General features: G+C 45.0%; 1 protein-coding gene across 1 annotated transcript in view; it reads left to right on the top strand.

Moving 5' to 3' along the window:
- Positions 1–25,059, top strand: part of si:dkey-97m3.1 (fatty acyl-CoA reductase) — a 54,533-nt gene that overhangs the window by 18,387 nt on the left and 11,087 nt on the right. Inside the window, exons 2-3 of the mRNA XM_014208183.2 lie at positions 6,150–6,418; positions 22,332–22,507. Of these exons, the coding sequence (XP_014063658.1) occupies positions 6,191–6,418; positions 22,332–22,507 (404 nt within the window). The 5' untranslated portion in view covers positions 6,150–6,190. The remainder of the gene's footprint in view (positions 1–6,149; positions 6,419–22,331; positions 22,508–25,059) is intronic.

The raw sequence follows: 25,059 nt of genomic DNA, 5'->3' as shown, positions 1-25,059 counted from the left end.
TCACCCCAGATCTAAAAGCACTTGATTTGAAGCTTCTGCAGTGATGCAGGAAACATTGAGAAGTCGGTGGTTATGGCTGCAACGATATCTCTTTTTCCACATTAGGGGATTGAGTCACTGGCCCACAGTCCAAGCCTGTGATGAATGGGTTCTAACTAAGCAGCCCCCTGTTAGCCTGACATGCTAACTGTTCACCATCTTAGTAATGAGTCTTTGGGGTGAATTAGGGCCTGTTCCCATCAGCACCTTGTCTCTGTGTGGCAGCCTAGGGACAGGTGGGACTGCTCAAACTAGTTATTATACACAGCAGGATGTTCTACTGCTGACTCTCCACTTCCTGATGTGATGTAGGACCAAGACTATTCCTGTGTTTGCTGTAGCATGGTTTAATTATGTAATGCCTGTAGAAGGCATGCAGGGGTTTTGTGTTTTTTTTATGTCACAGACATTTTACTTGTGTGTGTGTGTGTGTGTGTGTGTGTGTGTGTGTGTGTGTGTGTGTGTGTGTGTGTGTGTGTGTGTGTGTGTGTGTGTGTGTGGGTGTGGGTGTGGGTGTGTGGGGACAGGACTACCAGTGCGTGTGTGTGTTTTTATGGGATCACATACTTTTGGTCTGTGTGGCTTTCAAAATGTCATGCGATTGAGTGGATGTGTCCATTATGGAAACACATGAACATATAGGCTTGTATTTTACTGTATGTATGATATATTATTACTGTCATATTCAATATTTTAACATGATTAAACCTAAACATTATACCCACACGTTAGGCGGGTTGTCTTTAGAATGGACACAGATATCTTCGATCCTATAGGCTAATGAGCAAGGAAGCTGTGGTAGCTGTCACTCACCTTATAGGGTCTTTGGACTAGTGCCAAGGTGCCATGATATCCTGTGCCTGGCCTGTCTGACCCAGACCAGGGTGATGCAGTACAGTGAGCAGAGGCCAGGTCTGGGTCTGGACCAAAGGCAAATAGAAACCATGTACCCAGCCTCTGTCACTCACTGTCAGGGGTAGTGTAATTACAGAATCTTTTAGATCACAGATAACGTAACGATATACACACAATCAATCTACCGGTACATGAGTTCCATAGAGGACACCTGAATCTGACAGTAGGCTTGTGGAAACAGCAAAGTGTGAGTCTATGGGCCAAGCACTATACTGGAAATGTGACATCATAAAATAACAACCGTCTCCTTAGCCCAGGTTTACTGTGTATCTATAGAGTGGAGGGAAAACTAGAAATGAAATTACTAAATGAAATTGATTATTACATTAAATTAATCACATATAGGCTTATAAAAGAAAGAGCTTAAAGCTTTTTGCACAGCTAATGCAATTAAATCAAACTATTTTGGCAATTAAACACCCACACATGCAAGGCAACAAAAAACTAAGCAGGAAAATCTCCTGACCGAATGTTTTTGTGGGGTAAATAATATAATGTCATCTCCTGACAGAATGTTTTTGTGGGGTAAATAATATAATGTCATCTCCTGACAGAATGTTTTTGTGGGGTAAATAATATAATGTCATATCCAACGAGAGCCCTTGACTGTCACTTATTGGTGAAAGGCTTTTGTGGATTGCTTTGTGTTTTGACTTCAAAGTGATGTTTGTTTACAGTATTATGACCTAGATAGCAGGAAGTAGAGGCTGCGGTTACAAAAAATTGAAAAAAAATTGAAAAAATTGAAAAAGGCCCAAGACATGGATGCTTCAGTAACAGTGGAGGGTTGTGTCTGGGTTACTGACACTGTTGTGTCTCCTGGGAATGGTGAATGACCAGCATTGGATTGTCAGGGAATGTCAGTCTATCCTGTTAGCGGTCCACTGAATTTCCACCATCTTGAAATTGATGTGTGTCCTGGGCTGAAAACCAACTCATTGTGCTTCTTAGTTTGCTCGTTAGCATTCTCATGTAGCTTCTTTTCCCTCTAGTCATACGCAGGCTAAACCACAGGATTATGTTCATCCATCTTTTTTTCTTTAAGGTGTAATTTGTTGAAACGTTAATCACTTCTTTAATCTAATGACCAGTATATTACTCCACCATTCAGCCCCTCAGGCCAAAGAGCACAGTATAGCAAGACAGAGAAAGGGAGAACTCATTTCCTCTTTTGGCAAAACCAGAAGGCCTGCAAAACAGACAGGCAGACTGACAGTCTGTGGCTGTGGAATAGCCCCTATGTACTTCCTGGGTTCCAGGGAGTGCACGATGCCAGGTTGTTGGATGAGATAGGGCTGTTGGCGGCCGGTGCCCGCTGCTGCCTGAAACCCAGGTGGTTGGTGCGGCTGTGTTTACTGTTGTGGGTGGTGCTCTTTGGTTGAGCAGCCTCCAAGGCATTGGTTCTCAGGGGAGAGTGGCTGTTTTTGTGAAAAAGGCTGCTGACTTCTCTTTTGTGATGTTGGGCACTGCCCGTTCTTAGTAGACTAATGTCGCCTTAATTATTGCCAGTCACAGTGTTCCTCTTTCTGATTCTTTCTCTGTTCTCTGTTGACCTGGCTTTGGACCGTGTTCATTTCTCAGACGACGGGCAGCCAGTGAGGCTGTAGTGTGTGTGTTTGGGTTTCCAAGGCTCCACTCTACTGACCGACCAATGGCAGATTGATGTGCTTAAAGGCTGTAAGGCCCTCGGTGGCAGAATACCACTGAGCAACGCCGTGACTCCAACAGCTGTCTTCCAAAAACAGGCACAGACCTCCTGGTGAGAGGAGCTGCCAAGGCAAAACACAGAAAAGCACTCGTTCAAAGGAAACGGCAGTAGCTGGATGCCTGACTAGAAAATCCTGCAGTGGAGGAGGATTTGTGCTGTAACTTTGGTAGCAGAAAAGTCTCACATCATCATTATGGAACTGTCTTTAAATGACTTTCTGAGGCTACATGGTACTTTGTCAAGAAGACACCGTACTTATCAGCAAACAAGTAGTTGACATCCTTCAGGGTTACAAAACAGGGAATGTGATGATGATGTCATTTAGTGACAGAGCTGTTTGGATCAAGTTAACACAGATTGACATCTCCAGAGCCTTACTTTGGCTGAGTCCTCTAAGTCTCAATCATACACATTATCGACCAGATAAATGATTTGGGGATTTATCCTGAGCCAGGATCAACCTCACCTTCCCTTGCTCCAAGCTGCATGTCTGTGATTGACAGCTCCCCTCTGCCCCCAGCCCCATGTGTTAAGACTGAGACTCTATTGCAGCAGGTGTCAGTGTCCATCTCCTTGGTGAAGGACATACCATAGCTGAGCGGACGTTTAGTGAAGGCAGTAGAGCCAGTCTCTCCCTATAGACCCAAACTACTGTAAGCAGTCACAGAGAGTATGGTGGTCTACAGATCATAGATAACCGTAGTTCCATACTGTGTGAGTGTTAGAGAGGCTATTCCTGTCAGCTCCTTCACTCTCCCACTCCAATCTACTTCTTGATGGGGAGAAGAGGAGCGAGCGGCTGCAGGCTGTGACCTGGATGGAATGCCCTGGCTGGACCGTGTGTGTGTGTGTGTGTGTGTGTGTGTGTGTGTGTGTGTGTGTGTGTGTGTGTGTGTGTGTGTGTGTGTGCATTGTGAGGAGCTAATCCATAGTGACCTCCAGCTCCTCCCCCCTTTAGTCTCCCAAGAATCTCTGTGATTTACTGGAGCATAGAGCCGGAATGACATGACATCAAAGGAGGGACCTTGACCGTGACCCCCTTTTGGAGGGGCATTTAAAGAGGCCACTGTGGGGGAGAGAGGTTAGGGTCAGAGATGTGTGTTTGAGGGAGGGAGGTAGGTTTTTCTATATTTTCTCTGTTATCTTGGTCATTGCTTTGGGGGATGTAGTTCCGGTCCTTCAGCTTACACTGTTGGAAACCTGTGGCCCAGAGACCAGGAGAGAAGATGGAGAAGGATACAGAGAACCCACACATGGCTTCTCTAGCTTGAACACTTATCATGGTTGGTTGGCTGGCCCCACTAAACACTGACCAATCTTTGTGCCACTATTTGATGGTCATCATTTATAAGGCTGATAGGACACCAGTTTTGCAGGCTGGTTGACTGAGGCCAGGCCAGGAAGACAGGAAGTTGTCATCCGCTTTGGAGAGGCATGTGATATGTTGAATAGAATCACATTGAATAGCTGAAAGTAACTCCTCGAACTTTTCTAACGCAGGCTGCATTTGAAGTACATTTGGTGTGAGGTTGGGTTTATGTAGGCTACATTGACATCTGATTTGTCCAAAGGACACCATCATTTCAACGTGAAGCTAGGTATACTATCATTGGCCCATGGTTGATTGGATCTTTAGAAGTAACAACCATTAACCCTATAAATAGGATGCCAAATTCATGATATCAATAATACACTTTTAAACCATACCATTTTACCATCACCAAGTCAAATATGAAATTCAACATCATTTCATCCACCCTAGCGCAGCAGTGTGTGTGGGTATGTGCTATGCTTGGCATCGAATGTGAGATGAGACTCCTCAAACACACCATGAGGGTGCTGCTCTAACAGACCAAACCACCCGTGTACACACACACCCCACCCTAGCCTGCAGCGGTCACAGATGTGTGTATCGTGCTGCGATGTTGTTCACCTCATATCTCATGCTGGTAAAGGTGTTAAGTACAGTAGGAGTGAGGGCATTGAGAGCAATAGTAAGGGTGTCTTTTTGTAGGCGCTAACGGAGACTAAGTCAACCATGGCTCGATGGCCAAAGCCTGTGGGGAAATGAATGGGGGTTTTGAAGGTTTTGGATAAACTCTGAAAATGTGTTCTGTGGTAAACACAGGCTTAAGAGATCTTCTACGTTTTGTTCTATGAGATCATCTTCATCAGCTAACGTTACTTTTTGTGAATTTTTGAAGCATTTATGTAATCAAATAAATCACAAAGCACATAAAGTCTTCATAATTCATATATGTCATGTTAACTGACTGATGTTATCTCATAGAACAAAACGTGTGGCTCACTTGGTAGAGCATGGCACTTGCAGCACCAGGGTTGTAGGTTGGATTCCCGTGGGGGATCAGTATGAAACTGTATGCAGTGACTACTGTAAGTCGCTCTGGATAAGAGCATCTGCTAAAATGACTAAATCTCCTAAACCTGTTTCAACCTCAGACCTTATTTTCGGCGTTTATCCCAAAACCCCATTCTATCCCTTTTCATTACCTCCATAGGAATGGCTGAATGAACTAGAGGTAGAAAATGCTAACTCATTTCAGTTTTTTGGGACTACAAGCTGGCGAGCTCTATTGCTGACCTCGATATGTAGTTGGCTCTTTGGATGACTGCCCTGAGAAGGAAGGGGTTAATGATGCTCTTTGTACTGGCTTGGAAACTATCTTATAACCAAAGCTGGCTGACACTCTTCTGAATGGAGTAATAATGGTGCATTACCTTTACTACAGCTATAGGCTGTGATTGATTGCCTTATGAATATTCATGATCGCTGATAGACATGGCAGCTCTGCTTGTAGCTCCTAAGCAACTTTGCAGTATTTCGTTTTTTTTTGTGTTATTTCTTACATTATTAGCCCAAAAGGTTTTTTGGGCGTTCATATTTATATATTTCTTAATTCCATTCTTTTACTTTTCGATTTGTGTATTGTTAGAAACTACTGCACTGTTGGAGCTAGGAACACAAGCATTTCTAGAAAAAGACAGGTGCAAGGGGAAAAACGCTGATAGGCTTGACGAACAAAACAAACTGGCAACAGACAAACAGAGAACACAGGTATAAATACACTGGGGATAATGGGGAAGATGGGCAACATCTGGAGGGGGGTGGAGACAAGTACAAAGACAGGTAAAACAGATCAGGGTGTGACAATTTCACTACATCCGCAATAACATCACAGACATGCTTGACCTTCCTGTCCTCCCCACTTACTCTGTCATTAACAAAGTGAGTCCCAGCTTTACTTCTCTCTACAGGTCTGTCACCTAATACTCAGCATTAATACGTACACAATACATACTGTAGGTTATGTCAAGAGTAATGAGTGTTGGCTCATGTAAAGAGACTCTGAGTCTGAACAGAGTTTAGTGCGGTTCTAATTTTCTCTCAGCCTCAGCTAATTGTCTCCTATCGTTTCTTCTCTCTCTCTCATGGTCGCTCCCTCCATCCCTCTATCTTTCTCTCTAGGAGCTGCCTTGTGAAGGCTGGGACCGGGACGAGCTACACAGATGGGAAAGACAGGAGAAGAGACAGGGGCAGACGGCAGCATGGCATCTATCGCTGACTACTACGCAGGCAAGAATGTGTTGATCACTGGCGCCACGGGCTTCATGGGCAAGGTGCTGGTGGAGAAACTGCTGCGGTCCTGTCCAAAGGTCCGAACCCTCTACCTCCTGGTCAGGCCCAAAGCTGGACAGTCCATGCAGGAACGGGTCAGCGACATGATGAAGTGCAAGGTGAGGGGCACAACTCAAAGTTTTAGTACACTACTAGGCTGTAGTACACTAGGCTGTCGTACACTATACCAGGGGGTGAATCTAGTCTAAAGAAGTTCCTTCTCATGATGTCATCCTATTGATCTGCACTGATCTGAAGTGAAGGCAAACTGTATAATTCATCTGTTTCCTGTTGGCTTTGTGCCACATGCAGGATGATTGGGTTAGGTGTTTTGTATTCTTGCAGCTTTGTGTTTATTGAAACATTGCTTGATGTTGTGAGAGAAATGTCCCAATGAACAATATATAAAATGGTTTTATGTTGTTTTATGACTGTTGCCAGTGAAGTTCAAGTGGACTATCCAAACCATACGAGCCTACTCACCTACAGAGAGATAAAGGGACGAGAGAGAAAGGGAGAGAAAGAAAGAGGGAGGGAGAAAGGGATGGGAAAAGACTGTGTTGGGCTTAATGAGCTCTGATAGATTGAGACTGGGAGAGTATTGACGTGTTCACAAATGCATGCTGAAGCATCGGGGCTCGGTTTTACTCTCTGCTGCTACTGATGTTGTTATTGCACTCTAACTGAAAACACACACACACACACAGATAATTAACTCTGTCTACAATGGAGGCACCAGTTAATGGTGTCTTAATTAACTCTCCAATGAGAGAGAGAGAGAGAGAGAGAGAGAGAGAGAGAGAGAGAGAGAGAGAGAGAGAGAGAGAGAGAGAGAGAGAGAGAGAGAGAGAGAGAGAGAGAGAGAGAGAGAGAGAGAGAGAGAGAGAGAGAGAGAGAGAGAGAGAGAGAGAGAGAGAGAGAGAGAGAGAGAGAGAGAGAGAGAGAGATTCTACCTTTGAATTCAAACGCCCAGAATGTGTCTTCACACACCAGAGAAAGGATAACAACTTGGTGTTCATCAAACACAGTAGTCGGTTTGTGCAGTTGACAACACTAGCCAGCCAAACAAGACAGTGAGGAAGGAGAGGATAAAGAAACAGACTGGCTGCCATGTCTAGCCTAATCAAACCAGACCATTCAAAGGAATGTGTTTAACTACGGCTGTATAAAGCATTTCCCTCCAATTGTTATTCATGTCACTGTTGCAGTCTGCATAGTCTCTCATGACAGTCTTAACAACAGAGCACACTTGAGATTCTGGGTGCCGAGACTACAGTCTCTGTATTATCCGTCTTAGACAGAGGTTTTTCTTTACAAACGAGGATTCTATAGGATGAATGCTCTCGGCCCGTTCCAGCCTTATGGATATTGAATGTCACTCAGAACACTTGTTGCTAGGTAACGGCCAAACCGAGCGTCTCTGTGGGCTTCGTTAAAAGCATGTTATCAGGCGCTGTGACCTGGAAAAGGACATCCAGATAGACATCTGATTGATTTGACTCTCTTCTGATATGCCTTGACCATTAAAGAATAGGCCTAGAAATGAGCTGTTGTCTGGTTAGTTGAGTTCTGTGAATTGCAGGACATTGGATGTAATGTAAAGTGTGATAGATATGCATAAGGGGTAACAGTGCCTTAGTTGAGGCTTTTTTGCATGCCTTCTCCCACTAATAGGCTGCTCTTCTGTTATATTCTAGACAAAGAATAACTTTATTTAGAGCTGAAACAGAGCTTTAGCCCAGCGTGTTCTCGTCAGAGTGCAGATCTGTGTGGGAGAGGTGGGGGATGCTGGAATGCTAGAGGGGCAAGAAGGGGAATCTGCTGGAATTCTGCTGACTGGGCTTGGGTCTGAGTGGGTGATGACCTGGCCAATATGTTCTGTACTGAGAATTGGTCAGTGGAAGAGGAGTGGTCTTTAGTTTGGTGGGATGTGGTTGGTGGAATCTAGATGGCATCCTCCTCCATGGAGGGATGCTGAGTGATACACCTGTGTGTGTGTGTGTGTGTGTGTGTGTGTGTGTGTGTGTGTGTGTGTGTGTGTGTGTGTGTGTGTGTGTGTGTGTGTGTGTGTGTGTGTGTGTGTGTGTGTGTGTGTGTGTGTTCGTGTACCTTATTAGTTGCTGACTCCAGCAGTCATCTGGATCTCACCAAGGGAGGAACAGAACAGCTGCCCTGGTGTACTGCACCCCAGAACTTCCCATCTTCTGTTCTCATGTTTAGTAACACCATACCTCAGCTATTACCACACCTCTTTATCAAACAGTCTAGTGGATGTGGAAATGTAACTGATTGTTGGTTCTCCGTATTTGTTCAAACTTGTACTCAGTTATCAGAGGGGAGGAGGAGGGCAGGGAGGGGGTTGAACCAGGCCTCTACTGAACAACTGTTGTGTTGTTCTTGTTTTGGTAAAGAACAGTCATCTCTCTCTTTGTCCTCCTCTTGTCTTGCTCTGAATGAAGGGTACATTGTGTGACTGACGGAGCAGCAGGGAAGCAAGGGCGTGGTGATATACTGTGTCTTCTGCCCCACAACAACTGTTCCCCGGGCGCTGATGACGTGGATTAAAGCAGCCCCCCCGTACCTCTCTGATTCAGAGGGGTTGGGTTAAATACAGAAGACACATTTCAGTTGAATGCATTCAGTTGTGCAACTGACTCGGTATCCCCTTCCCCCTTCCACTGTGTGTGTGTGTGTGTGTGAGCGTGTGTGTGTGTGTGTGTGTGTGTGTGTGTGTGTGTGTGTGTGTGTGTGTGTGTGTGTGTGTGTGTGTGTGTGTGTGTGTGCGTGTGCGTGTGTGTGCGTGTGTGTGAGAGCGATAAATTACATTTGGCCTTTCATTTTGTCTCCCTGACCGACCCTGATCACTGTGGTGAGATCACTGTGTCACACACACATTTAGGGCAGGGTGGATATCACACTTCACCTATAGCTGTATAGCATATCACTGTCTCTGTCTCTGTCTCTCTGTCTTTCTCTCTCTGTCTGTCTCTCTCGCTCTTTCTCTGTCTCTCTCTCTGTCTCTCTCTCACCACACCTGACCACAGCCAGATGGATGTATATTTCTTAGAAAAAGCCTGTGGTTGTAGTGTAGGCTATGTGTTTTTCCTGTTTTAATCTTATCCCACAGTGCCAGTCAGGTCTGTCTGTTGGGACATGCCTAGAGCAATGTTCCGTCAAATTGTTTTTGGCACTGAGCAAATTTCAGTTCTGCTGAGCGCAAACTTGAACGTTGTGAAAATTCTGTGCAACTTCCAGCACGTGTTTACTGTGAACACTGAGGCTGTACCCGCCAAGTAGGCTACTGTGGCTATTTGATCATAATGCAGGCCTACCAGAGTGGCCTACCGTCAAAAATAATGGAGATAAAGCATCCCATAACATTTTAACATGGAAATAGCTGTTCTATCATTCAGCCTACAGTAGCAGCCAATGTGTGGTGTTCAGTGTAGGCCTGCATTCCATTAAACTTTTGATAAAAATGTGCAGGGGTTGATATTAAACTGGTCTCCTGAGTGGCGCAGTGGTCTAAGACACTGCAACTTGGTACAAGAGGTGTCACTGCAGTACCTGGTTTGAATCCAGGCTGCATCATATCCGGCTGTGATTGGGAGTCCAATAGGGTGGCGCAAAGTTGGCCCAGTGTTGTCCGGGGTAGGCCATCATTGTATATAAGAATTTGTTCTTAACTGACTTGCCTAGTTAAATACATTTTAAATTTTTTATCCACTTGTCCTTCAGACAAGGAGGTGACTGAAAATGTTGGTGTGTTGTTTGATGAAAGAAACCATTTTACAAAATAAAATGCATTATTTTTCCCATACCATTATTACAGAGAATCAGACAAATGATGCTACCCTCTGCCTATTGGCTACTTAGCTTATTCAAGCCTGTCTCAAAATACAACATTGATGTTGCAGTGACCGTCACGAGTCATGAAGGCAGTCAAATTCAATGTGACCGTTTAGTCACGGTAATTAGGCTTCTCCAAGCTCTGATGCTGCTGATGGTCATTAGTAGCCTACCTAACTTGCTAACTGCCTGGTACTCCAGACTCTATTGTCCCTCAAATCACAGTGTCATCAATGCAAATGTAATTACAAAACGAATCAAACACTTCATAAGAGCCCATGAGCTCATGTAGTGCAACATTTATATAGGCTATGCAATTGCATGAGAAAACAGAGTGATGGCCTCTATTAAAAAGAGGAGGCACCCATCAGCTTTTTATAGGCTAGGCCTACTTTATTTAGTTCTCAACATTCCTAATATTAAGCAAATATTAAGCACATTGCTTATCTTTAAAACCGGAGTATAGCCTACCTGGCATGAAAATGAACCACAGGAAAAGCGTCCTCCATTCGCTATTTAAGTGCAGAGATGACATGTATTTTTCCCCTACCACTGTTTGCATGATAATGGTCCATTCTAAATCAAAACAAATTTCACACATATATTATTTAGTACACAGTTGAAGTCGGAAGTTTACATACACTTTAGCCAAATACATTTAAACTCAGTTTTTCACAATTCCTGATATTTAATCCTAGTAAGAATTCCCTGTCTTAAGTCAGTTAGGATCACCACTTTAATTTAAGAATATGAAATGTCAGAATAATAGTAGAGAGAATGATTTATTTCAACGTGTATTTCTTTCATCACATTCCCAGTGGATCAGAAGTTTACATACACTCAATTAGTATTTGGTAGCATTGCCTTTAAATTGTTGAACTTGGGTCAAACGTTTCGGGTAGCCTTCCACAAGCTTCCCACAATAAGTTGGGTGAATTTTGGCCCATTCCTCCTGACAGAGCTGGTGTAACTGAGTCAGGTTTGAAGGCCTCCTTGCTCGCACACACTTTTTCAGTTCTGCCCACACATTTTCTATAGGGTTGAGATCAGGGCTTTGTGATGGCCACTCCAATACCTTGACTTTGTTGTCCTTAAGACATTTTGCCACAACTTTGGAAGTATGCTTGGGGTCATTGTCCATTTGGAAGACACATTTGTGACCAAGCTTTAACTTCCTGACTGATGTCTTGAGATGTTGCTTCAATATATCCACATCATTTTTCACCCTCATGATGCCATCTATTTTGTGAAGTGCACCAGTCCCTCCTGCATCAAAGCACCCCCACAACATGATGCTGCCACCCCCGTGCTTCACGGTTGGGATGGTGTTCTTTGGCTTGCAAGCATCCCCCTTTTTCCACCAAACATAACGATGGTCATTATGGCCAAACAGTTCTCTTTTTGTACATTTCTCCAAAAAGTATGATCTTTGTCCCCATGTGCAGTTGCAAACCGTAGTCTGGCTTTTTTTATGGCTGTTTTGGAGCAGTGGCTTCTTCCTTGCTGAGCGGCCTTTCAGGTTATGTTGATAAAGGACTCGTTTTACTGTGGATATAGATACTTTTGAACCTGTTTCCTCCAGCATCTTCACAAGGTCTTTTGCGGTTGTTCTGGGATTGATTTGCACTTTTCGCACCAAAGTACGTTCATCTCTAGGAGACAGAACGCATCTCCTTCCTGAGCAGTATGATGGCTGCGTGGTCCCATGGTGTTTATACTTGCGTACTATTGTTTGTACAGATGAACGTGGTATCATCAGGCGTTTGGAAATTGCTCCCAAGGATGAACCAGACTTGTGGAGGTCTACAATGTTTTTTCTGAGGTCTTGGCTGATTTCTTTTGATTTGCCCATGATGTCAAGCAAAGAAGCACTGAGTTTGAAGGTAAGCCTTAAAATACATCCACAGGTACACCTCCAATTGACTCAAATTATGTCAATTAGCCTTTCAGAAGCTTCTAAAGCCATGACATCATTTTCTGGAATTTTCCAAGCTGTTTAAAGGCACAGTCAACTTAGTGTATGTACATTTCTGACCCACTGGAATTGTGATACAGTGAAGTATAAGTGAAATAATCTGTCTGTAAACAATTGTTGGAAAAATTACTTGTGTCATGCACAAAGTAGATGTCCTAACCAACTTGCCAAAACTATAATTTGTTAACAAGAAATTTGTGGAGTGGTTGAAAAACAAGTTTTAATGACTCCAACCTAAGTGTATGTAAACTTCCGACTTCAACTGTATGTAAAGATTAAATCAGGAATAGTCTGATGGGTGCAATATTAGCCTATCACATTTGAATGATATATTATCAATTGTGAATGATGCCCAGCATAAGAAACAATGCCTTTTATAAATTACTTTTTCGAATCATAGTTCCACACCTCATGTAGCCTAGCCCATAGGCCTATATGTTTTAATAAGGATTGTATCACAATTAAAGTGGCCAAATAACTTAAAATGAAGCACATTAATCCGCTTTACAACAGGTGTGGAGTTTAACTGGCATACATAATGTAGGCAGCGCGTGAGTTTCAAGTTTGAGTAAGATCATTTTCACCATAAAAATGCACCTTTATAATAAAAGCATTTCCTGCATATCATATTTGTGGTCACTTTTGATAATGCTGTTTTCCCATTAGCGCTTGTAGCCTACTGCCGTGTACGTATTGCTGCGCTCATAATGTGAAGAAATAGCCTAATAGTTTATCAACATTTTAAGCTGTTGTGTCAGGCTCATTGCTCAAAATTGTTTTTTTGATGCTAGTGGTTGTATTCATTTGGCATCTATCGCATCTGTTCCAGTCTATGTTTGGAATATTTGTTTCTCGCACAGAATAGAATAGGTCAACTTTTGTACTATGGGGGATAGTAGATTGACATAGGCTAGTGCTCTTACTGTTCGTTAGGCCTACTCATCTTGTTGGCTGCCGAAAAGTAAATGTGGACAGTTCCAATATCTTCAATATGCGCCTCGTTATTGGATAAGGATGCGCTCTGTTGCGTCCCCGATGTGTCTGTCTATAGATATAAAGTACCTATTTCTTTGTTAACCGCTCAAAATCTTTTGGAGAAAATATCCTTTGTATTTTATTCAGCTTTGTTCAATTGTATTCTTCATACTATAAAATAATATTAAATAATGCCACGAAATTCTAAGCAAATCTTGTCTGCTAAATGAACTATTGTAGCCCACAGCCATATGGCATAGCCAGATCAGCACCTAACGTAAGGACAACTCAGAATATGCTATTCTGTTCTTCTGAAATAGACTACATTTTCTTCATATCATGTTTCTTTAGACCTGTCAAAAATAAATAATGGATTTATTGTGAATGTGTAGGCTATTTTACATTTATTAGATTCAAATGTAGATGTTCTGAAGGTCTGCATCCGTGTCTTGTAGGCTATGTGTGGAAGCCAGGAGATGCTAAATGTGTTTGTTCATGAACGGTTAGTTACCGTGAGACCGACAGTTATTTGCTTGACAATCACTGGCTGACAGAATATCGTGGCCCCCACATCCCTACTTGGAGATCGACCAGTCGATGGCGATTGTTGAGTGCTTCTCTCTGTGGGCTATATCTTTTCTGCGGCAGAAGTCCCGGGGAGCGCCGTGACCGTGAACGCTCGCAGTTTAGAGGGAACATTGGCCTGGAGTTTAGACTCTACTGAGGGAGGGCAGGGCCAGATCAGAATGACAGCCAGGACAGACTAACAGACTACCTAGCCAGTCATCTAAAGGTTACTGTACTACCACATCCATACCCCATAAGGACCAGGAGTTTTCCTGGTCAGGTTCTGTGGTCAGGAGAAACTAGACGTGGAGGAAAGCTGGCCACTGATGATTTAATAATCGCTTGGGTCCTTTAAGGAGCACCGGCCATTTACACATTGGAATTATTTCTATGATATATGATGAAAAACTGAGTTGTAAAATTGAAGCAAGGCATGTTGGCCAGGCAATGTAAAATCCACAAAGCTCAAAAGCTTGGCACTCAGCCTATATTAAGATTTCCATATTAGGCAACTACTCCACCTAGATATTTAAATCACTTTTACAGAAACCTACATGACAATTAGTATTTTAGGGCACTCTATAACTGAAATAGCCTAAAGCTTTCCTGCCTCACTGAATTCAATGTCAGTAATTGCATCCCCAGCTGGCTCTCTATATGCGGTAGCAATTGAGCTTGGGGACGAGGTTACATGTTGTCCAGTGGAAACAAAATCTCAGTTTAGATTAAGGCTACAACCACATCCATACGCCCATAATGTATTTAGAAATGTCTGCCTTTGTGGATTCCTTTGTTTCAGTGCTCTGTGGTAAACCAGTGGTGACAGTGGCTGGTACTATAATCCTCTCTGGTATTGCATCCTTGAATTATTGGAGCCCCTGGGATGGATGGGCCGGCTGGTGTGGACCAAGTACCTCTGGGGAGCATCCAGGGTAACACTTATTGACTGGCTGTGTTTACAAGGCTAGTCTACACACTGCAGTGGTACCTGCTCTAGTATGAGTGTCTCAAGAGTCACCCCCAGTGAAGGAGGGAAGGCCCTCTCAGCTCCCCAGCTCATTAAGGGTACTACGGAGAAATGTGTGTGTGTGTGTGTGCTCGTGGATATGCATGGGTCCCCCATGAACACACTGTATTATCGATTTCCTCTTTTTTGCGACTAATATTCAGGCCTGATTGCTTTCTTCCCTAACAGGGAGCTTGGTGTTTCCACTTGTTCCTGCCCTACTTATAGCCTTGTAACTGTCTCCCTGCATTGATAAATGCCAGCTCTCACTGTGGGTAATCACCTTTAACACAGGCATGGCATAACTGTTGGCGGGTTATGGCTGTAAAACAGGTCTATGGCTAGCACTGCTGCTCCCATCTGGCCTGGTGTACATAAAGGTATATTACAAGGCCCTGTAAAGCTCTGTTTAAATGGTGGATATAACTGTTCAGAGAGCACTCACCCACACAGGGCTATACCGTTACACACAGGTCCAATCCAGAGACAGGGAGTTTGACAGAGAGAGAGGCCTAGGCTGCCAGCTTGGCACGGTGCCAGTCATTTCATGCCGCTCCTCATCTGGGGCTGGTTGACATGTGGCGCGAGGCTGGCAGCAGGCACACCACACATCCACGACTCCCTAGAGAGAGAGAGAGAGAGAGAGAGAGAGAGAGAGAGAGAGAGAGAGAGAGAGAGAGAGAGAGAGAGAGAACAAATTAACTTGGTTTGTGAAACAAATTAGCACATTGCATAGTGCCAGGAGAGCCATCAGGGTAGGGCAGACATGCATTTAGCACATGCTCAGTGGTGGCCCTAATCCTAATGGGGACCACAGCAACCCACACTGGTGTCCCCATTGGGATAAAGAGTCTGCCAAGTGACTTGCCCTTTCCACATCTAGATAGTTGTTTGTGTATTAGACAAGGCATTTAGCTGATCCAATGTGATGGTCTTTCTGCATGATTGATGACCTTCTCTTTCTGTGTGACCGCATGTTGAGGTCAAAAAGTAGCGATGCTAGAACGGTGCCTTGGTGCACACCAAATCACAACGTCTCCAACTCTAACAGATGCCCTACATGAATGACCTGGAGGAGGCAGTAGACAGAGCCCTGAGTACATCTCTTCAGACCTGCACAGCCATTGGTCACCTACTGCTCTGCAGTCTTGGACTTGTGGTTGATGGATGGAGCTTTAACAGCGAGAGGAAAAGAGAGAGAGTGTCGCTGTGAAATATGAAAGTATGGAATGCTTGGGGGTCAGAATTCACTTGTTCTTGTGTAATGACTTAGCCCTTGGTGTGTGTGTGTCTGTGTCTGTGTGTGTGTGTGTGTGTGTCTGTGTGTGTGCAGGTGTGTGTATGTGTGTTTGCAGGTGTGTGCAGGTGTTTATGTGTGTGTGTGCGCGGGGGTGTGTGTGTGTGTGTTTGCATGCCTACGTGCATGCTATTGATCTGCCTGGGATGAGAAAGGTCCATTTTCATTTCCTGTAAAGGAGTCAGAGGTTCTGAGAAGCTCCAGGTTTTGATGTCAGGATAGATAAGAGCCTGTTCTCTATAACACAGAGGATATCGTGTTCATCAAGATTACCCAGCCCCACCGTGTTCCTCCCTTTGATAAACATCGTCACCACACTGAATCAAACCACCATAAGGTTTCCTTTAAGGAATAAGTGATTCAGGTGAAGGAGGATGGTTTGGATGCCAGTAGAATGCTGATTCTCTTACATGGAAACATTCCATTTGTGTGGAAGCACCTCTGGTATTTCTTGTTGAAGTGTGTGTGTTTTCCTTGCCATGATGCAGTGTGTGTCTCTGTGCCCGTTGGAGCGTGGGGGTGCTTTCAGCTTGGTTTCCTCTGGAATCGATGGATTGACAACAGTAGCGCTCCGACCAGAGTTCCGGGATTCCGCTCGGCCGAACACCCCTCTGGACCAGGGCCAGCCGCCACAAGTAACGCTCCTCAGAGGGGCCACATCCCTCTGTCACCTTCCCTAACACCTAGGAGTTACAACGGTACGACCACTGAGGAGAAGATGCAGTTAGCCTGACCATTAAGTTTGCTTGATCAGTAAAGCATGGCGTTAGGTCTGTCCCTGTCGGTGGTTTCCAATGACCACATGGATTCCTATCTCTCATTATAAAGTAGTCCTTAGTTCCATTTGGTTTGTTCTAGAGGGATAATGGAATTTTCCATGGCTCGCCATGAGGTCACTGTCTCAGAAGTGGAATGCCATGCCATCGGTATGCCGACTGCCGAGCGCAAATTCTAATATTGCTGTCTGTCACCGTAAAGCAAACTGTACTGTCCTGTTGGTATTGATCCTCTTGCATTGATTTGAGCACAGCGTCAGATAGCCTCCAGCTGGGACTGGATGATCAGCAATGCTCTGTCTTCCGCCTCTGTTTGCTTTTATGAATTATGCCCTGGTCTGCACCGCTGAAGAATCCTCCGGGTCTTTGAGGAGCCGTGGAATGTACTGGATGACTTCCTAGAGAGCTCTCCCAGGGGAATCATTCCTGGAAGTCCACTCCAATGTTTCCCCCCAAGAGCCAACCACAGAGAATGTAAAGACTAAACAGAGATAATAAACTGAGACAGACACATAGAAATGGCTTAAAGCCATGATATATCTTTAAACAGCTCCATTCCCTATATTATAGTGCTCTACCTTTGTACTGTAGACTAATCGGGACTTCTAGCTACTGTAGATTTTCGGCTTTGTGATCAGCTGAGAGGGGGCCAACTACAAAGCAGACCCAATTACCCAGCATCCATCCACCCAGCCTGGCTGAAACACTAACAGCTGTTCGACCAGAGGCGGGGGAAGAGGCCAGGGATATCTTTGGTGTGTACTGTGTTTAATCTGAGCACTTACCAGCCGGCTACCTGCAGAGGCAGCCTCTTTGGCCTACATGGCTGTGTGTGTGTGTGTGTGTGTGTGTGTGTGTGTGTGTGTGTGTGTGTGTGTGTGTGTGTTGTGTGTGTGTGTGTGTGTGTTTGTGCGAGTGTGCATTTGTTTGTGCGAGTGTGCATTTGTGTGTGTGTGTGGGTGGGTAGGTGCATGGGTAGGTGCATGGGTGGGTGGGTGTACGTACTTACATGTGTCTATGTTCATTTGTGTGTCTTACCCCGTGTGCATTGATGTGCCAATCCTGAGCTGTACATGTGATTGCTTCAGCCACCATGGACCCTGTACATGAAGCAGGACAGATGCCCAGTCTGCATCACTCCAGAGCTGCAGCCAATCTTCTATGTCATGATTCTATTTCACGCCTGTGAAGTTGTGGCTCACCCGGCAAAGAGACACCCAGTCAGCTCCACTCCCCATCACATCCAACCACAGCCCACCATGCATGAGCAATACAATCACAATATGCTGCTGTATACAAGCCTCCCTAGGGACAACAGCACACACAAAACACTTTCTGTCATTCACATTGTAACTTTTATTCCCTTCCCTCTCTTTATCTCGCTCTAGCTACTCTCTCTTTCCCTGCCATATCTTTGCTCCAGGGGACAGCTCTCTCTCTCTCTCTTTCTTTCTCTTTGCCTGACATCTCTAAAGGGGCTGTGAATGAGTGGCTATATTTACAGGATGGTCAGTGAAGCTGTTTTAACATGGCAGCTTGGGTTGCTAGCTGAAAGGAAGGGGCCATTAGTGTTGGGTTTCTGTTGTTGGATTCGGGGTAAACTTTGAACATTGAGATATTAAAGGAGTGAGAAGGTAATGGTTCTCTGTAGTAAGACAACTAAGCTTGGAATGTGCTGAGTGCAGGGAAAAGGATTGCATGTGACAGTATTGATAAGAGGAGAAACCGTTGAAGGCTCATATCACTTAGTTCCCTGCTTAGCAAGAAGGATGCCATGTTTAGAGATAAGGAGGAGACTCCACCCAAAGTGGGGTATGAATACCACCACGGGGGAAGCCATGTCTTTTGTCTGAATACAGCTGTGTCGACCCTTTGGGAAGAATTAAACTTGGTTAAAGCTTCTCTAGTGTCTGAGTTATTTACTCTGAAAATTAGAACCTAACACTGTGAAAGTCCACCAAATTAGAACCTAACACTGTGAAAGTCCACCAACGCCACTGTTGAAGTGGGAGGAGAGTGAGATTTACAACCCCAAGGCCAAGCGGGAGGAGAGTCTGGAGATTTACGACCCCAAGGCCAAGCGGGAGGAGAGTCTGGAGATTTACAACCCCAAGGCCAAGCGGGAGGAGAGTCTGGAGATTTACAACCCCAAGGCCAAGCGGGAGGAGAGTCTGGAGATTTACAACCCCAAGGCCAAGCGGGAGGAGAGTCTGGAGATTTACAACCCCAAGGCCAAGCGGGAGGAGAGTCTGGAGATTTACAACCCCAAGGCCAAGTGGGAGGAGAGTCTGGAGATTTACAACCCCAAGGCCAAGTGGGAGGAGAGTCTGGAGATTTACGACCCCAAGGCCAAGCGGGAGGAGAGTCTGGAGATTTACGACCCCAAGGCCAAGCGGGAGGAGAGTCTGGAGATTTACGACCCCAAGGCCAAGCGGGAGGAGAGTCTGGAGATTTACGACCCCAAGGCATTTCTTCACATATAGACTCATCTGGAGCAGGTTGGCTGTAGTACTCACCGACACAGGGTTATACCATTACACACTGGTCCCACCCAGAGACCTGCACAGAGACAGGGAGTTTGACAGAGAGAGGCCTAGGCTGCCAGCTTTGCACGGTGCCAGTCATTTCATGCCGCTCCTCATCTGGGGCTGGTTGACATGTGGCATGAGGGGCAGAGACGCAGCGAGGCTGGCAGCCCTACATAGTCAGTCAGCATAACAGATATCTAATAGATAACTCTGTTGAATAGATAATCCCTGTTGAATGGATGCTGTGTTGGAGCCCAGTCATCCCAGTAGTAACACATCCCTCTTGGCTCTGTGTTTGAGGCTACAGAGAGATTAGCTCCTCTGTCTCAGCCCTGACGGCCATGCTGCACTGTTACTGTGGGAAGATGTCGACACACATCCACACTCTGTCTCTCTCACACACATTGAAACTCATGCACACACACAGACACACAGAGAGAGTGAGAGAGAGTGAGAGAGAGTGACAGAGAGTGTGAGAGAGAGAGAGAGAGAGAGAGAGAGAGTGAGAGAGTGTGAGAGAGTGAGAGAGAGAGAGAGAGAGAGAGAGAGAGAGAGAGAGAGAGAGAGAGACACACAGTCAGATGATTTGTGCCAGAGGGGAGATCAGTGGTAGGCTGGCACTGGAAGACTGCCTCAGTCTCTCACAAAAGAACACCCATATCCCACAATGCCCTTCTCTCCTCATCTCTGAACAAAGGCCATGCACAGGCCCACAATCACTGACCTCACTTACCCCTCTGACCTTAATGCACTCACTCTTTCTTCCCCCTCCCCCTTTCTTCCTCTCTCTCCCTCCCTCTCTCTTCCTCTCCCTCCCTCTCGCTGCCTCTCTCTCTCCCTCTCTCTTCCTCTCTCCCTCCCTCTCTCTCCCTCTCCCTTCCTCTCTCTCCCTCTCTCTTCCTCTCTCCCTCTCTCTCTCTCTCTCTTCCTCTTTTTCACTATCCCTCTCTCTTGTCTTGAATGATGCTTTTTTACTACAAAGCTGACAGATTACATTAATTCTGATAGGTTAGTAGCAGTATAGTAGTAGCGTTGGTACAGTGTAGTAGTAGTGTTGGTACTATACATGATGTAGTAGTAGTGTTGGTACTATACATGATGTAGTAGTAGTGTTGGTACTATACATGATGTACAGTGTAGTAGTAGTGTTGGTACTATACATGATGTACAGTGTAGTAGTAGTGTTGGTACTGTAATTGATGTACAGTGTAGTAGTAGTGTTGGTACTATACATGATGTACAGTGTAGTAGTAGTGTTGGTACTATACATGATGTACAGTGTAGTAGTAGTGTTGGTACTATACATGATGTTCAGTGTAGTAGTAGTGTTGGTACTATACATGATGTACAGTGTAGTAGTAGTGTTGGTACTGTAATTGATGTACAGTGTAGTAGTGGTGTTTTGTAGGATCAGCAGCAGTGGTTTTCTGTATGGCTGGGACCACTCTGTTAAGAGTGAAGGGAAACTGCTCCTTCTCTCCCCCTCCCTCTGTCTCTCTCACTAAGCGTGCCACATACCTTAAAGCGAGTCTACTCCAAGCCACTATGAAAGAGTCTGTGCCACCCTATGCCACCTTGGTTTCATGCTTTATAGACCCAGTACCTCTTCCAAGGCAGCTGTGATGCAGAACTGTAAAAGGCTGGTCTCTGCTTGATTTCTGTTGTTTTGCTGACTGGGTAAAAACTTCCTCGGAGCACTGTGTTACCCAGGTTGGTTGGCGGTTGGTGGGTGTTCGTGCCAGTTTTGGTGCCCACCTTCAAGGGGGCTACACACCAACAGATGGCCTAGAGGTTCACGGCCAGCTCTGACACAAAAATGGTGGGGCCACACCGAGCTCCTCTGAAATCAGTAGAGGCTGAGTTGAGCTGGAGTAGAAAGCAGAACGGGGAGGACAATACATTGTGACCCTCAGGGACCTTTTCCAACAGGGTGAATGGGGTCAACAGAGTTCATCAGAGTTTGTCACGATGTGAGGAAAAGTGCAGTCGACATGGACTCATTAGAGAGCGCCAGAAAAGAGACAGAGAGAGATAGAAAGAGAGAGAGATGTAGGGAGGGATGGAGATGGAGAGAGAGAACAGCTGTTGGAGGCATTACTCAACATCTGTCCTGCTCTTCACTTAGAGTGGTCTGCTTACCAGGGCAGCCAGAACTGCCACACACACACACACACACACACACACACACACACACACACACACACACACACACACACACACACACACACACACACACACACACACACACACACACACACACACACACACACACACACACACACACACACAGCCAATTTCATAACTCACACATGCTAATCCTAATCACTAGCAATCTGAAATGTCCAGTACAATTTTCTTATGCACTTCCTTAATTCTCGACACCCAAAGCCAAATCTGAGGTGCACACTGGCCAGCTACTTGATTTATGTCTCGTCTGTCATAAGATACTTTATCTTCCCTTCTGTTTGTTGTGTTCTTATATTCAGTCCTAAAACACAGTTCCTATAATTCAAGACTAAATCCTACAATTTGCTTATAATGGTTTTTTCTTGGAGGATAAGGAGTGATATTATCTCCCTCCTTGGTGATGAGGTGGTGTTTTATTTCCTGTGTCGTGTTCCGTAGGGTGCAAGCCCTGCCTCATCTGAGTCACAGCAACAGGGAACATGTTACACACACACACACAGAGTGCTCTGGTACTGCAGCGTGTGGTCTCCCATGAGCAACACCGCTGCTACTCGGGCATTGTGGGAAAATGCAAATATTGACACCCGCTCAATCTGTGTTTAAATACTAGAGCGATTCATCAATTACATAGGACAACATGACCCATATTGTTAATACTGAGACTTGCAAATACTACTACGGTGATATTGTTAGGTAAAAGCTGCCATGGCTTTACACGGTAGCAGTTGTGCAGAGGAATAGCCTGCAGCCAAACATCAATGCGGACAGAATTGTTACAGACATCTATGCATATAGCGTCCTTTACATATGGACCTGGCTAAATCAATGGCTTGACATATGATCTGATGCATCTATGTGTGCATTTCCTGCAGGTGTTTGACCGCGTGAGGGAGGACAACCCAGACTTCCACCAGAAGATAGTTCCTATCAGCAGTGAGTTGACACAGCCTGCCCTGGCCATCAGTCCTGAGGACGTAGAGAGACTGACCTCCTGCGTCAACATCATCTTCCACTGTGCTGCCACCATCCGCTTCGACGAACCCCTCAAGTGAGGACCACACCCCCTACACACTAGCTCTTCCTCTATCACCTAGCTATCATGCTAACTCACTACTTTATCAACTCAACAAATCAAATCCGTTTGATTCTATATAAATGCATGGACATAGCTTGTGTCTGACACAGAGAGAGGTACAAAAACATAGAGATCCTATTAAATGACGTCAACACAGTAGACAGTCTCTAGTTGAGAGGAGTTCAGCCCGTATAGGGGCCAGGGTCGTCTTTATCTTGGTCACATGTTTTATTTTGATGTTTTACTCAGGTCTGGTTTATGGGGTTGGAGGGTTTTGCTTTGTCATTGTCCCGAGTACCAGGAAGTGCTCATTGTGCAGGGACTTCCGACAGGATGTGATGTTTGGTTGATAGTGTGGTCTGTTTGTGTTCTGGTGTTGACCAATGGGAAAGCTGATACATCTAGAGTATGATGAGGATGTTGAGAAACGCAACAGAGATTCCACGATAATATAGCTTCTGTGTAGCGTCTGTCAAGCAACATTGTTGACCTAAAATGGTTGACAGGCAAACACTTACATAAATAGTCATTAAACATATTAAATCAAAATCCAATGCAATGCTGTTGAGCGAATAAAGACTTATAGAATACAGTAACATTGAGTTTCTAATAAGGATTTTGAAACTGTTTAAGTTTTCAATATTCCACATGCTTTCATCATCTCACGTAGTAGACAGTGCATCGATGTTCCATTTGGTGAGAGAGAGACAGACAGATAGAGAGACAGACAGATAGAGAGAGAGATGTATCCAGGGAGTCTGCAGGTAGCTAGCTGTAGGCGGTAGAGAGATGTATCCAGGGAGTCTGCAGGTAGCAAGCTGTAGGCGGTAGAGAGATGTATCCAGGGAGTGCAGGTAGCTAGCTGTAGGCGGTAGAGAGATGTATCCAGGGAGTCTGCAGGTAGCTAGCTGTAGGCGGTAGAGAGATGTATCCAGGGAGTCTGCAGGTAGCTAGCTGTAGGCGGTAGAGAGATGTATCCAGGGAGTCTGCAGGTAGCTAGCTGTAGGCGGTAGAGAGATGTATCCAGGGAGTCTGCAGGTAGCTAGCTGTAGGCGGTAGAGAGATGTCTTTAGATGTCTCCTACTCAGTGAGGAAGCAGGAATGAGGTCTTCAGAGTGAATATTAAAACATTAAAGAGCTCTGTGTCTATCTATCTCAGTGTATTTTCACAATGTCACGCCCTGACCTTAGAGATCCCTTTTATTCTCTATTTGGTTAGGTCAGGGTGTGACTAGGGTGGGCAGTCTATGTTATCTATTTCTTTGTTGGCCGGGTATGGTTCCCAATCAGAAGCAGCTGTCTATCGTTATCTCTGATTGGGGATCATACTTAGGCAGACTTTTTTCCACCTTTAGTTTGTGGGATCTTGATTTTGTATTGCTGCTGTGTAGCCTGCAGGACTTTACGTTCATTTTTGTATTTTGTTGTTTTGTCGGTGTTCATTTTAATAAAAGTAAAATGTTCGCCTACCACGCTGCACCTTGATCCAATCTTTACGACGAACGTAACACACAAGTCTTCATCATACTGTTAAATACGCCTGTCTGTGTGGCTGCTGGGAACAGATCCCGTTGAGTAGGACAGACAGGACAGCCTTAAGGGATGAGATGCAGTCAGAGAGGTGAAAGGAGGTGTGGGGAGGCGGGACATTAGCCATGACTGACAGCTCCGTTAGGGAAAAGCTGTGAGATTGTTCTCTGAACAGCATCATAGCTCTCTTCTCTTCCCCCTTTCACTTTGTCGTTCTCTTTTCACCCCTACCTCTCCATCCCTTCCTCTGTATTTCTCTCTCTCTCTCCCCTGTTCTCTCTCACGTTCTCTTGTCTGACACACAATGTTGTTACCCTGTCTCCAGGGAAACAAAGTTGCCAGGGGGTGTTGGAGCATAATCAGACAACAGTTTAATCACTGGGGCCAAGACTACAGCTCTTCAGATAGCGCCCTAGACACGACATCTATGCTGTGAAAACGTACAAGGCTAGTCAAGCCTAGCACTGAAGCAGTGATAAGCACCATAGCCACTATAGCTGCTAGGATACAGTATATCTAGCACCCTAATGAAGATCCAATAGCGGAATTAATTAATGACTCAGCAGCTGGGAACAGTGAGGAACACACAGTTTGGAGCAGTCCACAGTCACAGTGGTGTTTTCTCTCAAACTGGCCTAGTACTCTATAATAGTTCTCAAACTGGCCTAGTGCTCTGTAATAGTTCTCAAACTGGCCTAGTGCTCTATAATAGTTCTCAAACTGGCCTAGTGCTCTGTAATAGTTCTCAAACTGGCCTAGTGCTCTGTAATAGTTATCAAACTGGCCTAGTGCTCTGTAATAGTTATCAAACTGGCCTAGTGCTCTGTAATAGTTATCAAACTGGCCTAGTGCTCTGTAATAGTTCTCAAACTGGCCTAGTGCTCTATAATAGTTCTCAAACTGGCCTAGTGCTCTGTAATAGTTCTCAAACTGGCCTAGTGCTCTGTAATAGTTATCAAACTGGCCTAGTGCTCTATAATAGTTCTCAAACTGGC

This window comes from Salmo salar, chromosome ssa07 (assembly GCF_905237065.1).
Source record: "Salmo salar chromosome ssa07, Ssal_v3.1, whole genome shotgun sequence".
NCBI classification, from domain to species: Eukaryota; Metazoa; Chordata; class Actinopteri; order Salmoniformes; family Salmonidae; genus Salmo; species Salmo salar.
Note: the sequence above shows the minus strand (reverse complement) of the source record. Positions and strands in the feature narration are given on the sequence as shown.